Source organism: Salvia splendens, chromosome 16 (assembly GCF_004379255.2).
Source record: "Salvia splendens isolate huo1 chromosome 16, SspV2, whole genome shotgun sequence".
In the NCBI taxonomy this organism is placed as follows: domain Eukaryota; kingdom Viridiplantae; phylum Streptophyta; class Magnoliopsida; order Lamiales; family Lamiaceae; genus Salvia; species Salvia splendens.
In genome coordinates, this window is record NC_056047.1 from 1,117,997 (window position 1) to 1,132,760 (window position 14,764).

At 40.8% G+C, this 14,764-nt stretch overlaps 2 protein-coding genes across 2 annotated transcripts; both read left to right on the forward strand.

Annotated features, from left to right (window-relative positions):
• Positions 1 to 2,959: 2,959 nt before the first annotated feature.
• Positions 2,960 to 4,636, forward strand: LOC121771881 (exocyst complex component EXO70B1-like). The gene has a single exon (XM_042168770.1). The coding sequence runs from the start codon at positions 2,960 to 2,962 to the stop codon at positions 4,634 to 4,636; it is 1,677 nt and encodes a 558-aa protein (XP_042024704.1).
• Positions 4,637 to 5,452: 816 nt separating this feature from the next.
• Positions 5,453 to 8,793, forward strand: LOC121772550 (putative disease resistance protein RGA3). The gene is made up of 2 exons (XM_042169689.1): positions 5,453 to 5,983; positions 6,177 to 8,793. The coding sequence occupies exon 2, from the start codon at positions 6,673 to 6,675 to the stop codon at positions 8,659 to 8,661; it is 1,989 nt and encodes a 662-aa protein (XP_042025623.1). The 5' UTR covers positions 5,453 to 5,983; positions 6,177 to 6,672; the 3' UTR covers positions 8,662 to 8,793.
• The last annotated feature ends 5,971 nt before the right edge of the window (positions 8,794 to 14,764 follow it).

Genomic DNA, 14,764 nt, shown 5'->3' on the forward strand with positions numbered 1-14,764 from the left:
CCGAACAATGTTGAGCCAGTCTCTCCCCAGGATGATGTTGTACGGGGACCGAGCTTTCACCACAAAGAACTCGATCATCGTATTGGAGCTTGTAGGCGCTTTTCCCACCGTGATCGGAAGGCTGATAATACCTTCAGGGCGGGTGTCCTCCTGGGCGAAACTTTTCAGAGGAAGTGGAGCCGGACTGAGCCGGGATGGATCCACTTCCATTTTATCGAAACATTCTTTAAAAAGAATGCTGACTGACGCTCCTGTATCCACAAATACTCTGTGGATCAGTTTGTTTGCCACTCCGGCTTGAATGACAATAGCGTCTTGGTGAGGAGAGATGGCTGGGACGGGATCGGCATCTGAAAATGTAATCACTTCGTCTTTCTTCAGCCTTTTATGTGTTGGCTCCTCTTGATTGGAACCTCTGCGTTCTGCTTTTAGGGACGACTTAGTCTTCCCGGCAGGGAGAGCATCAATAGTCAGGATTACTCCATCATATTGCGGCTCGTCGTCGTCTTCGGGATCCTCATGTCTTTTCGGATCCTGAGGATTGCAGTTCGCACTTCTCTGCCTTTTGTTCTTTTTCGGCTGCTTGCTTTGGTATTTTTTTAACGTTCCTGTTTTCACAAGAACATCAATACCTGCAGCCAAATCTCGGCACTCCTCGGTATCGTGACCGTGGGTTTGATGGAAGGAGCAATATTGATCCTGAAGTCGCCGCGCGGCTGATTTCGTCATCCGCTTTGGTCTTTCGAACATATCGGAATGTAGTTCGAAAATTTCCGCTCTTGACTTGTTCAGCGGTACGAACTGAGCGGGCGGCTTCTCGGGATTGAGACGGGGTCCCAATCTGTCTTGCACCGGAGCCCTTTGAATTCTTTCAAATGGAGTCCGGCGAGGATGTCCCTGATCGCTATGATCGGGCTTCCTTCTGTCTCCTCGGGACGATGAGCTGTCTAACGACCGTTTGCGACGGTCTGCCTCATCGGCCCGGGAGTACTGGTCCGCAATGTCCCACATCTCTTGAGCTGTTTGCGGACTGCATTCCACGAGCTTTCTGTAGAGGGCTCCGGGCTGGATTCCATTTTGGAATGCCGAAATGACAAGTAGATCGTTGAGATCATCTACTTGTAGGCATTCCTTGTGGAATCTCGTCAGGAAGTCGCTGATCTTTTCGTCGCGACCTTGACGTATAGAAAGCAGCTGAGCCGAAGTGATCCGGGCTTCCGCTTTCTGAAAGAACCTCCTGTGGAAAGCATCCATTAGATCTCGGTAGGATCTAATGCTGCCTTGAGGAAGGCTGTCGAACCACCTTCTGGCGTTCCCGATGAGCAGCTCGGGGAACAGCTTGCACATGTGGACCTCATTGAGACCCTGGTTGGCCATATTATACTGATAGCGTCCCAAGAAGTCATGAGGATCCACGAGTCCGTCATAGGTTATCGACGGAGTTCGGTAGTTCCGCGGCAAAGGAGTTCGGGTGATATCGTCCGAGAACGGAGTCTTTAATGCTCCGTACATGGCGAACCCGACATCTCTTCGGTACGGAGGAGATGAAGTTCTCCTGTGGTTCCGGTACCGAGGAGGAACAGGAACATGTCGGGGTTGAGGATTCTTTCTCCTGGAAGACACGTCACTACTGCGGTAGTGACTTTCATGCCTAGACGAGGAGGGAGAATCCGTCGTTGTCTTCTCCGGCTGTTGGCTCTTCTGCAGGAAGGTTAAGAACTCCTCCTGCTTCTCGGCCAAGAACAGCTTGACAGCTTCATTTAAATCGGGCTGCTGGGAAGACTCGGTGCGATGACTCCTGGAGTGGCTTGTTCCTTCTTCGTGAGAACCGGAGGTAGATGTCTCCCGAGGCCGTTTTTCAGACCTGCGAGCTGGACTAGCTTCCTCACGGTTATCACGAACGGTATTATGGGTGTTATGTGATCTGGTATGCATTTTTTTTTTTGGGGTGGAAAAAGGGTCAAAAATTCGCTTTATCACAAATTTGGTTCTCTGTTTCCCACAGACGGCGCCAGTGATGAATCGGCGAATTTTTGATGTTAGTGAATGCAGGAAAAACGCAGAGATTTTACGTGGTTCGATTTACTGAGGTAAATCTACGTCCACGGGAAGAAAAGAGGGCAGAGTTGTATTGCTTGATCTGTTTTCTACAGCTAACAATACAGACTTGCTATTTGCTATTTTCTCTCTAGAGAGCTTAACAGAAGTTAACAGAAGAAGAAAATCTATCTGACCTAGGTTCTATTTATACATTGAACCAAGATCGTGGCATGCAGCATTTATTAGGTAGTGGATGTCGTGGAGGTCGTGGCGACCTTGCATGGGTCCACTATCCTGCATGAGTTAATGACTGCTTGACACCACTAAATAGATCGTCGGTGTAGCGGAGGTGGAAATCTTGCATGAGTCCACTATCTCCTAGTTCGGTCGAATACTGAGACCGAACTGCTGAATTATTGCCGAGCAGCTTTTGCCGATCTGAGAGTAGAGCTTGATGCCGACCTGAGGGCAGAGCTTGATTGGTTGGCTTTTACCGAGCTGTAGGCTGAGGCCGAACTCTTTGGTTGTGCCGAACTGAACTCTTAGCCGAACTCTTTGGTCATGCCGAACTGATACTCTTTCTTGGGCTTTGTGCTGGCTTGTTTAGTACGTACTCCATCACTTCAAAACTTCTTCAATTTTAATTTTATTTTTATTTTTATTTTATTTTCCCCCAAACGCGTCCATCAATAACTCAATCAATTTAAGCTTATGCTTATTAACTCAATTAATACCACATACATATAAGCTCACGAGCTTGAATTTTCCACAGCCATCAAACAAGACTACTTCTCACTAACCAAAAAAAAAAGAACTCAATCATCCAACATTTTCATCGAATCAAAATTAGCAAATCCAAAATTCCAAATTAATTTTAAGTCTTTGGAATTTAATGCTGAAAACATTTTTATCAAACATCATGGGCGCAACCCTCAGCCAGCAATCCGCCGTGGACACCATCAACCAGTGGCGGTCGCGGCCGCGCCACGAGCTGATCTTCGACTCCGGCCTCGACGAGATCCGGCAGTACTTCCAAGCGATCGACAAGCTCGACGACGCCAATGCGCGCGGCTCCAACGACAGGCTCATCTCCACCGCCACCGACCGCCTGAAATCCGAATTCGAAGCCGTCCTCCGCCGCGCCGCCGCCCTCCTCCACCACCCCCCCGGCCCCGCCTCCACCACCGAGTGGAGCTCCTCCGTCTCCGACAGCACCGCCAACGCCTTCCGCTTCGAGGATTACGCCCCCGCCGACGCCGTCAGCCCCGACGTCGTCGATTTCCTCCGAAACGTCGCCGTAAGATTGAATTTTAGCGGGAAAATTGACGATTGCGTTAGGGTTTATAAGAGCGTGAGAAAGCCCCATTTGCAATCTCAGCTGAAACGACTTCGTTTCGATGAGCTGAGAGGCGATCACAATCAGAGGAGATACGTCCAAGACGAGCTCAAGGTGAAGATGGAGCTATGGATTCAGGTCTCCAAAATCTGCGTCAAAATCCTCTTCGAGAGAGAGAAGAAACTCTGTGATCAGATCTTCGGAGACGTCAACGCCGCCGCCGCCGCCGACTGCTTCATCGGAACAGTGAAGGACTCCGCGGTCCTTCTGTTCCGATTCGCGGAGGATCTTAGCCAGAGGAATCAGCCGCACCACACGATGGGGGCGGTTCTCGCAGTTTACGAGTCGTTCCTCTGGGTGCTCCCTGGAACAGAGGCTCTATTTGCCTCTGCCCCAGGGAAGGGGATCAGGGATGTATGCTCCCAGGCATATTCCCTCATCCAAGGCGACGCTGTCAGGATGTTATACGACCTGCAGCATGACATCCTCCACGAAGCGGTCACCTCGGACGAGCAGGGCGGGGTCCACCCCACCACGAATTTCGTGGTGGGGCAGATTGAGGTAGTGGTGAAAAATAAAGATTTGCTGACGGGGCTGATCAGATCAGCCCCGTCGCTGAATTTCAGCGACACCGCAATTCCAAATGAGGAATTGCGGCAGTACGCCAGTAGTAGCGGCTTCCTCGAGCAGTACTTGGTCCTGACCGTCATAGTACTGCTCAGGAACCTCGACAAGAAATCAAAGAGCTACGGAGACCCTTGTCTAGGGCATCTGTTCGCGATGAACAATCTCCGATGCATCCTGAAGGCAATTGAGGCGTCCCCCAACCTGCAGGAGATGGTCGGGGGACGTCTGATCACCAAGATGAGCGAAGACCTAGCGTCCGCCCGGGCGAGATACGAGACGACCACGTGCGAAAAGTTCGTAACGTGCTTGCGCGACGACGGGATCTATACGAGCCGTTGCTGCCTCGGATTGCGGCCGTCGAAGGCCGCGGTGAGGCGGCGGCTGAACAGCTTCAACGATGTGTTCGAGAGAGTTGATGAAGTGCATTCTCTTTGGAAGATTCCGGATCTTCAACTAAGAAATGAAGTTCGTCATCGTATGTCGGAAATTTTGGTACCACGTTATAGAAAATTTATTGAAGAATTTGGTAATAAAGCTGAGACAAGGCTAATAGTTGAAGGTAACATGAAGCATCGACCTGAGGAACTTGAGGCCTTAGTTCAAAAAAGATTGTTTGCAAATAGTGATTCTTGATTCTTGATTCATGTGTAAAATTTTGTGTTGGAGATTCAACAATTTTTCATTTTTGGCTGTCGTCATTTCCTTGGGAACTTTCAAGCAATGTAGACCTTTCCCATAAATAAAAAGGTTTAGAATTCAAGGATCTTTTCTCTTAAAGTTTTTTGACCAATTTCATATGTAGTGAAAGTGGCATTTTTTTGGTATGATAGAATGCATTAGTTATGATCCATAGATTAGGCTAGGGATGCCGTTGGTCTTGGTCCCAACTTTTATACGGATGTTCATTTTTTTTTATTTAAATTCATAATCAAAGGGTTAGGGTTCAAAAATTCAAGAATCTAATCCGGTCATAGAGCTAGCATAGGTGCAGTCCAAGACAGATTGTCGTTACGGTTCGAAAATAAGAATTGTTTATCCGCTTCCAATTTAATCAGGCATCTCAAGTTTTTTTTTCCTTAAAGACCCAATTTTTTTCATAGAATAGGCTACATATGCCCCAATCTTTCACATATTTTTTCCTGTTTTTTTTACAATATTTTAATTTTTTGGGTGTTATGTTGCAACTAGCTTTTACAGTTTGAAAAAGTATGGAACCAAAATCGAACCATAGGACAGGTATAAGTTCAACCGTTATGGCCCGAAAATTAGAATCATCAATTCCAATTTAACTAGTAGAAGTTAGCTAAATAAAATTATTTAAAGACCAAAATTGATTTTTAAAATCGTTGAAGAAATGGGATAGCGTGAAATTTCTCAGACATTATACACTCTCTTTCTTAGTAATTGTTACTTTATTATAGTATTTATTGAGCTTTAATTTGGACTATTGTATAACGCGGCAATCACGAAGACAAAGTCGCCTCTGCTCCATCAATTCCTTCGTTTGGCCATTTTCATGAAAAAATCGAATTTCCCCACACAATTTCTAATCTCCTTCCTCTTACTTTTCTTGTTACTAACATTTGACATCACCAAGAAAATAACTTAAAAGCCTCAAACAACTCCTACAAAATTAATCTTTACCCAAATCCAGTCTCTCTCTGTCTACCAACCATGTCCGATGCAGTCATCACAGTAATCCTCACGCAGGTCGCGACGATCCTCGAAAAGCAGATTCGCGAAGAGCTCAGCCTAGTCTGCGGCGTCGGGCACCAATTCAAGAAGCTCAAGAGCGAATTCGAGTCGATCAGAGCAGTAATCGCCGACGCAGAGAAGCGGCAGGTGAAAGAAGAGTCCGTCAAAGTCTGGCTCGAAAAGCTCAAAGATGTTTCCTACGACACCGAGGATGTTCTGTCGGAATGGATCACCGCGATGCAGAAAGTTAAAAGCGACGACTGCCAATCTTCTCGCTCTAGAAAGGTAATCTCTCTTTCGAATTGGGAATATTTTATGTTTTTAATCCAATTGATTTCATAATGAATGAATTAAAATTTCAATTTTTATTTTTTTTTTCAAATTCGAATCTAAATTGAACTAAATTATAAGAAAACGGAATCAAATTTGAACTTTAGAGGGAAACGTCTTACCAATTGAGTTTTGGCTTCTTTGTTAGGTGACCTCTCTCTTCACCATGCCCTGCTTCGGTTTCGATAGAGTTGCATTTCGCCGTGAAATAGCGATCAAGATAAAGAAAATCAACGAGAGGCTTTCAGATATTGCAGCTGAGAAAGTTCGGTATAATTTTAGTGAGGTTTTGAGTAATGAGACTCTGGAGAGGCCCAAAACGGCGTCGTTTATCGACGATGCCGAGGTCGAAGGGAGGGCTGTGGATAAGGAGAATTTGATTGGCAGATTGTTGGGCCGCGAGAATCGAGCAAAAGGTCTAAATGTGGTGGCATTGGTGGGGCTGAGTGGGGTCGGGAAGACGACCCTCGCACAGCTGGCGTTCAACTCTGACGAGGTGGTTAACCATTTCGACAGAGCGATATGGGTGTGCGCGTCCGACCCTTTCGACGAGGTGCGGATCGCGAGGGCGATTTTGGAATTTATCGAGGGTAGTGCCCCTTACTTGTTTGAGCTTGAGACATTGGTTACCAAGATTAGGAACTATGTGGAGGGGGAGAGGTTCGACGAGGTGCGGATCGCGAGGGCGATTTAGGAAGTGGGAGCAACTTTTAAAGTCATTAAAGACCGGGAAAGCCGGTAGCACGATCCTCGTCACCACCACGAAGGAGAGCGTGGCGAGGATCATGGGGAGTAGCGACCTACTCCGGCTAGGGGGGCTCTCTGTGGCAGATTCGTGGACCTTGTTTGAGAAGATCGCGTTCTTTGAGAGGAAACGCGAGAGGTTTGAGGAGGTCGGGATGAAGATAGCGGAGAAGTGCAAAGGGTTGCCTCTGGCTATCAAGGCGATAGCCAGTTTGATGAGATTTAAAGCGACGCTGAAAGAGTGGGAGGACGTGCTGAGGAGCGAGTTTTGGGAGTTGGAGGAGGCGGAGGCGGAGGGGCTTTTCCCGCCCTTGATGTTGAGCTACTATGACCTTCCTTCGAATGTGAAGCGTTGCTTCACATTCTGTGCGTTTTTCCCAAAGGACCATGCCATCGAGGCTAGCAACCTCGTGCAGCTCTGGATGGCGCATGGCTACCTGGCCGCCTCGACTGGGAGTTTCCCAGTCGAGGTGGAGGCGGAGAGAGTAGGGCAAGACTACTTGCAGATCCTTGCAATGAGGTCATTTTTCCAAGATGTGGTGAGAGATAGGGATAGGATTGTGAGTGTTAGGATGCATGATATGGTCCATGATTTCGCGCACTATATCGCGAAGAACGAGTGCTCTGTCATCGAGTTCAATGCGGATTTCCAACGGAGGATGGAGTCATCACACGAGCGGGCTCGACACCTAACTGTGGTCCGAGCAGAAGGCAGCAAGTTTCCCAATGTTACTAATGTGGAGAAGCTCTTCACATTGTGGGTTCAGTCTTTCTACGACACCCCGCCTATCATATCCCAGCTCGACCGCGTTGATCCGGACTTCATATGCCGTCTCCTCTCCCTCCGGGCGTTGGATTTCAGCCGGAACCAGCTAGGGGAGCTGCCTAAAGAGATAGGCCTTTTGATCAAGCTGAAACACCTCAACTTGTCACATAATCCATTTTGGGTGCTGCCTGAGACTTTGTGTGATCTGTATAATCTGCTGACTCTGAAGCTCTCTGGTTGTCATCATCTCCGTAGATTGCCCTCGAAAATCGAAAAACTGACAAATCTTCGACACCTCGAGATCGACAGGACTAGTAGCCTCAAGATGCTGCCAAAGGGAATAGCAGAGTTGGCCTCACTTCAAACATTGAACAAATTCATCATCATTTCTGTGAATGACAGAAGCAATGCTGCTTGTGGGTTTGTGGGCTTAAAGAGTCTGAACAATCTACGCGGTGGTCTGAAGATCGAGGGGCTCGGGTTTGCAGCAGATGCAGCTGAGGCGAAGAAGGCCGAGCTGAGGAACAAGGCGCACCTCTCTGATCTTGAGATGGACTTCAGCCCTTTGATCAAGAGTGACAGCCAATATGAGGTGATCGAGGCGCTTGAGGCGCCCGAGAATCTCGAGTCGCTGCAGATCACGTCGTACGGAGGCACGAGCCTTCCTCAATGGATCATGAATCTCACTAAGCTGCAGAGGATCATCCTTCAAGACTGCCCAAACTGCGCGGTTCTGCCTCCTCTGGCCTCGCTCCCGTTGCTCGTGACACTTCATTTGGAGGGGTTGAACTCTATGAAGTGCCTTGATTTCGACTCGTTGGGGGCGCGAGCGAATAGGGGTGCCACGGTGGCCTTCCCGGCCTTGAAGAAGCTAAAGATTTCGAGGATGGAGAGGTGGGAGGAGTGGGATGTGAGCGTGGGGAGCACTGCGATGCCTCGTCTCCGGTGCTTGAAGATCTCGCAATGCGGCAAGGTGAAGGCGCTGCCACCGCTCCTCCTGCGTGGCTCGACGCTGAGGAAGCTGCGGATCGACGGCTGCCCTGTGCTGCATAGGCTGTACAACAAGGAGAGTGGGGGGCTTTGGAGTGAGATTTCACACATATCAAAAGTTAGAGTTTCTTGAAGATACATTTCACTGGGAATGAGAATTTGTGTGTTGTTTTGTTATTTTGTTTTGGTGAGGTTTATTTAAAGTTGTAAATGTTGTTTGTAAGTTTACACTTTTGTGTTTTTGGCTCGATTGATTGTTTCCTAATAAGCACATTTGAGACCAAAAAGATATTTCATGTTTTATTTAGTGATGTTTCTTTTGAAATCAAAATTAATTTACTCAAATTTAACAAATTCCAAAAATTATATTTTTATTAATATTAATCTTAAAACAAAGAGATAACAATGACAAAGAAATGAATTAGACGTAGGATTAAAGTTGTTTGCATGGAACAAATTCATATTGTAAAATTTATCTAGTTAAATATTACTATTTTTTAAAAAATTAATATTAGCATATAAATACTAAATTACCTATAGATATAATTTTTATTAGATAATCGTAATTGTTTGAATCAGAAGAAAACCAAATACTCCATTATTATGTGTGATCGACTTCCTAATATACAAGATGCTTATAGAATGATTGAAAGCATAAATAATTTGTATGATGGTTGAGATTATAGGGATCAAATAGTTTAAATGTATTTGTTTATTTTATTTCTCAATCATAAATATAGTGATTAGTCTAACACTCAACCTGTTGAACATGTGGGGCAATATTTTATTTATTTTGCAACCTGTTTATTGATCAAATATTGATGGTTTAGTTATGATTGCATTGATTTTATTAATATGAATTTGAAGCATGCATGACTGAATTCTTAAATTGCTTTGCTAACATGAATATGATGTAAACGATTCTATATGATGTAACCACAATGTGAAGATGGTAAGTTTACTTTCTTCAAACTTTGGGAATGTTGTAATGTTGACTGTTTAGTACAGAGTATGAAGTAATGCACAACAAAGAAATGTTGCAATATTTGTCGATTTTTCTTGACAATTTAGGGGGTTTTTATAAGCAAGTGCTTATATACTTGTTTAGAAAATAAGTTTTCTTGTCTTCTTGCTTTTGTGTTTATATGAATAGTTTAACTCTCCTAACAAATGAGGCATCTTCATATTCCAAGGGAATTAGTTCCAGATTTTCAGAGAATGCTCTCAACAAATGAGGCTTCAAGGCCAACTGCATTGAATTTCACAGGTTAGGCTTTGCTCTGTTCGGTTATAGCTTCCTTATCTTGTTTGCACTACCCTTTTTCTTTGCCCACCAGTGTTAGTTGTTTTTCTTTGCCCTTATTTGCAATTGTAGCTTCATCTTTTTTCCGAGAAGATACTAGGTTGCGTGCTCTTCGCTTTGTCGACCACTTGCTTGTATGTAATCATCAATTGCCTTTGCTTTATCTTGAATGATGAATTTGTGACTAGTGCAATTAGGTTAAATGTCCTGATTTTTTTGTTGCAGCAAGTTACTCTTCTTGACTGCATTTACTTGTACTTGAATAATCATTTTAGTTGCATTTTCTATCATCAGGCTCGAGACTATATGCTTACGCTGTAAACTTTATTGTAGGACAAAGATGATTTTTAGCAAATATGGAACAGCTTGTGCAGGCTCGTGTAGAGGAAATGATTTTTACATCTGAGGGGCTAATCAGGAGTATCTTATTTCTCATACTCTCTCAATGCTTGTTCGAGCTTATGATGATATGGATGCTCGCTTGCAAGAGGAAGTTCTCATAAAGACAGATAAGGTTGCAAAACAACTGGATGTTCAGGGAATTGCTTGTGTTCATGGTTTGTCCCTCAAGAACAATTGTTGTCGTGGTATGACATATTCACTTTCGACTTTTGCGTATCTGTTAATCGTATGCCATGCTGAATAAGAAGCTCAAGTAGTAAAGCTACTGGAATTTGCTTGAGAAATGAGAGAGTTTTAAGATGAGATGTTTTAGTTATACATCAATGTCATATTTTACTTCTTTTGGTCATGTAGGAGAAAGCATCAGCTATGGACGGACCTATGGTGGCAGAGTGAATTGCAAAGTCTGATGAAACTAATCCAACTGAAGTAGAAAAGAAATATTCGATGAACTCGTTCCTCCTGATCGATATGGTCGTGTAGTTGGCTATGGACTTGGAGCTAGCAAGAATGGAACATGGAACCCAAAATTATGCAGGGGTGACTACAGATGCAAATATGGAATAGCTTGTGCAGGCTCGTGTGGATGGAAGGAATGATTGGAACATGTTCATAATTGAGGCTTGTTTTTTGAATGAATTCAACAAATAATAAAGAGGCTGATCGTAGCTAGACTTAGTTGTAGATTTGCAAATATTTACTATGTGTAGTTGGGTTATATCTTATCAATCTCAGTAGTATTTTTTTTCTTTTATTGCCAAATTCCTCAAATTATTTGAAATTCATTTTTTAGTGGATTTGTTGGAATTGATATTTGCTTTATTATGACATGCAATGTTTGAAAATCGAGACGTTTTTGTAGCGTCTCTAAGTTGCATTCAAAGACGCTTTTTCATTGTGTCTCTAAATTGCACTTGGAGACGTTTTTTAATTGTGTCTCAGAGTTAAACTCTAGGACACTTTTTAGTTGTGTCTCTAAGTTGTAATTTAGGACGCTTTTTAATAGTGTCTTTAAGTTACATATATGGATGCTTTTTAAAAAGCATCCCATGATTAAATAGGGACCAGGATTAATTCACCGACGCTCCCTCTTTGCGTCCTTATTTTAATTTGGCACGCCACGAATAAGGATACTTTTTAAAGCGTAGGTGATATATTTAGCAATATTAAATAGCGTCCTTAATGGAATAAAAAAGCGTCCTTATCCGTTATTTTTTTGTAGTGTGATCTTATGTTAAATCGATTGCTTAATCCGGAAATAAATATATACAATATCTTTTTAGTTTTCTTCAAAATTTGCTTTGTACTTGATGAAATTTAAAATTGTACTTATAACATTTAATAACTAAAGTAGTCTTAAATTTAATAATATAAAATATGTAAACTCGTCTTAACGACATTATAGGAAAGAACTCGTAAGGTCGGACATAATGAAAAAGGTCGTTGGCTGCGTCAGAAGGCAAAAGCGGCGTGGCAATTGTTGTTGACATTGGATGACAGTCGAAAAACGGAAGTGAACCCCGATCCCAAAATGTTAGAGCCAGGCGTATCCATTTTTCAGTTTATGGTGCGATAAATATTTATAACTTGAGAATTGAATCGAAGCCTTATTTTGAGAAAAGAGTTCTCTAACCATATGATGATATGAAAATGGATTTGTTACAAGAGGATCACAATATATTATTATGAATTTTAGGTACTTATACCCATTGTTCTCATGTGGATTCGCCGTTCCTCGTTGATTGATTGGAGCGAAGCTGTTGTCCTATGGGATCGGTTGCAGTTCAAAAGCCAAATTTAATGGAATTTTTAGGCCTTTCATAGACCAGAAATGAGGCCAGTGACTAGTCGACCATCGATCCTAACTCGATCCGTCATTGTCCGTACTAATCACGTGAAGGAGACAAACACAAGCAACAACATAGTTTGGGATGTTTAATTCCACATCACACTCCTTATTTAATATTGTACTCCATATAAACCACATAAAAGATAAGAGTATAAAACTATATCAAAACGTCCTTGTTCCACATAATATTGTTCCCATCCATATGAACTATCATGGCAATCCAAGAACAGTGGGAAATGGCAATGTGGCACGCAATAAATCAATAATCTCACATACCAATAAATGTGGCACAATTAAACAGGTAATGAGCTGCATTTTTGTACCTTAGATTTCGTACAATGTAGGTGTTTTGTAGGTCTAGGTGTTTGTATTAATTTGGATATCAGACGACAAGAAATAGACTTTTTATTTGGAGTGTGATAATACAACCCAAGCACCCTTTTTAGGTATATTTGTCCACTCTTTATTAGGGCAAACATTTTTTTTTGGCTTTATTTAATAATTTATATATAATGGTGGAGTTAATCAGTTAGCTAGGGGGACTATGAACCAAACATTTGTCACAAAAGTATCAATGTATAATAGTTACTATTATTTTCCTTGCGTGACAGATTTTTCAAAACTAATTGCATTTGTGTGTACTACCTATGTGTGGTGATTGATGAAGAGTTTAATGCTTGTTATTTAGGGCATATTTAGAGGGATGAGTGGTGTTGGAATAATTCAAGTAGTTATAAGCATATTGGGAAAAATACAAATTTCCCTAACATATATAAATTTCAACGATATTTCGGTTTCGGTTGGGGTATCATCTAACCTTTTGGTAGAGATTTTTTTAAGAATAAAGAAGTATTGGGGAAATATATACGTATTGGCTCTTGCTATTATTGAAATAAAATATTAAAAAATATAAATATATAATAAAAAATATATATATACCGGTAAAAGGAGGACTATTCAAAACAAACTCAATGAATAACATAGATGAAATAGTGGTAGAATGGTTAATTATAAAATTCCATAATTTTCAGGGTGTTTCTATCATTGATCGAGAAACATGTGCTTCTGATGAATGATATGTGAAAGTTCGATTAAAAAAATAATTCTCTAGTATATTATAAATATTCCAATAAATTTGAAAGAGGATAAACATTAGACACTGCGACAAAGGAAATCGAATACTTCTGAATTGATAAAATCCAATAATATTATCTAAGAAAATATAAGTATATTTGTATTTATATGCAGAATAAAACAAACCAAAACAAAATAAAACGTGCAAGATTATATGTAAATGGGGACAGCCATGTGAAGAAAACTTGGTTTGCTTTGTGAGACATTTAGGAATGGAATACATAAAAAATCTAGAGATAATAATATTATTCATCTATAATGAGTCCTGTCATAATTTCAGTCCAAATAAAACAATTTATTTGCTAGAAGTTTAGTGGAGTAGTAAAACATTCAATTCACCTAAAACGCATAACTTTTATAATGATTACTACACCTTAATTTGATTCAAATAACCATTCATAGTACATACAGAAAAGGAAAAAATATAAGAAAATTGAACATTAAATTAATCATTAATTTATTATTTTTATTAAAATTAAAAATATATATTCTTTTATGGCTAAACACAATATAACTACACAACTTTATTATATATTTATTGTCATTTTGGTTCCTCTAAAAAAATAGTCCCTTTTAATTTATAGTAACTATATTAAAATGATGAGTATTTATTAACTTTGGTCACTTATAATATATTTTGAAGTAATCACTAACATTAATATGAGTTTTAACTCATTCTCTAATAATATTATTTTAACTGTTTTTATTAAACTTGTGCCATGTTAATAGAGGATATTTTTAAGTAGATCGAGGGAGTATATACCCCCACAAAAGTGCATGAAAAATTGTCGTTACCATTTTATTTCATTTTCATACGATTACGACTAATTATATTTATTGTAGTGGGACTGTGACATATTTTCTTTTTCAGAACATGTAATTTATTTTATGTACACGCATTCTTAGCTAATTGGCCTATTCTATATATCATTTATTAATATCGTGATTCTTCATTTTCAATGTACTTGTCATTACAATGCAAATTATGTGAATTTTTTTATATAAGTTGAGTTCGTTTTTTTTTCTTTTTCTTTGCTTTAAGTGGAAAATAACTCATAGAGTCAGAGTAGTAGTATATAACAAGTGTAGCCATGTATATAGGATAAAATAAAAATAAAAAAACTTGAAATTCAACTAATAATTTAAACTCTATGAAAGCTTCTTGTATATAAATCGAGCTAAAATATTGAATTTATATGAAATTGATTAACCCACGTAATTAAATTCCTAATAGTGTAAGGATAATAAATGCATGGTCTAATGCTTAAATGCGAGAAATTTTAAATTTTATAACACATTTTAATTGTAGATTGAATTGGTAAATCGTAATTTGAAAAGAAAAAAATAATTAACTATAAATATGTCTTTATCGTTGCAAGGCTTTATTTTAAGTGGGATATAGTATTTTCTATTTTCTTTGTTTGTTTCTTGAATGCGTGAGAGATATTCTATTTCTTTGGAAGATTTATATGCTACTATGTTTTTATTGTTTTGAAAAGTTATACGCTTTATTTATTTGTAAATATACGCTGAAAGTGATGTGAACAT

Coding starts and splice junctions, on each gene's coding strand:
- LOC121771881 (XM_042168770.1), top strand. CDS start 2,960: ATGGGCGCAACCCTCAGCCAGCAATCCGCCGTGGACACCATCAACCAG.
- LOC121772550 (XM_042169689.1), top strand. CDS start 6,673: ATGTGGAGGGGGAGAGGTTCGACGAGGTGCGGATCGCGAGGGCGATTT.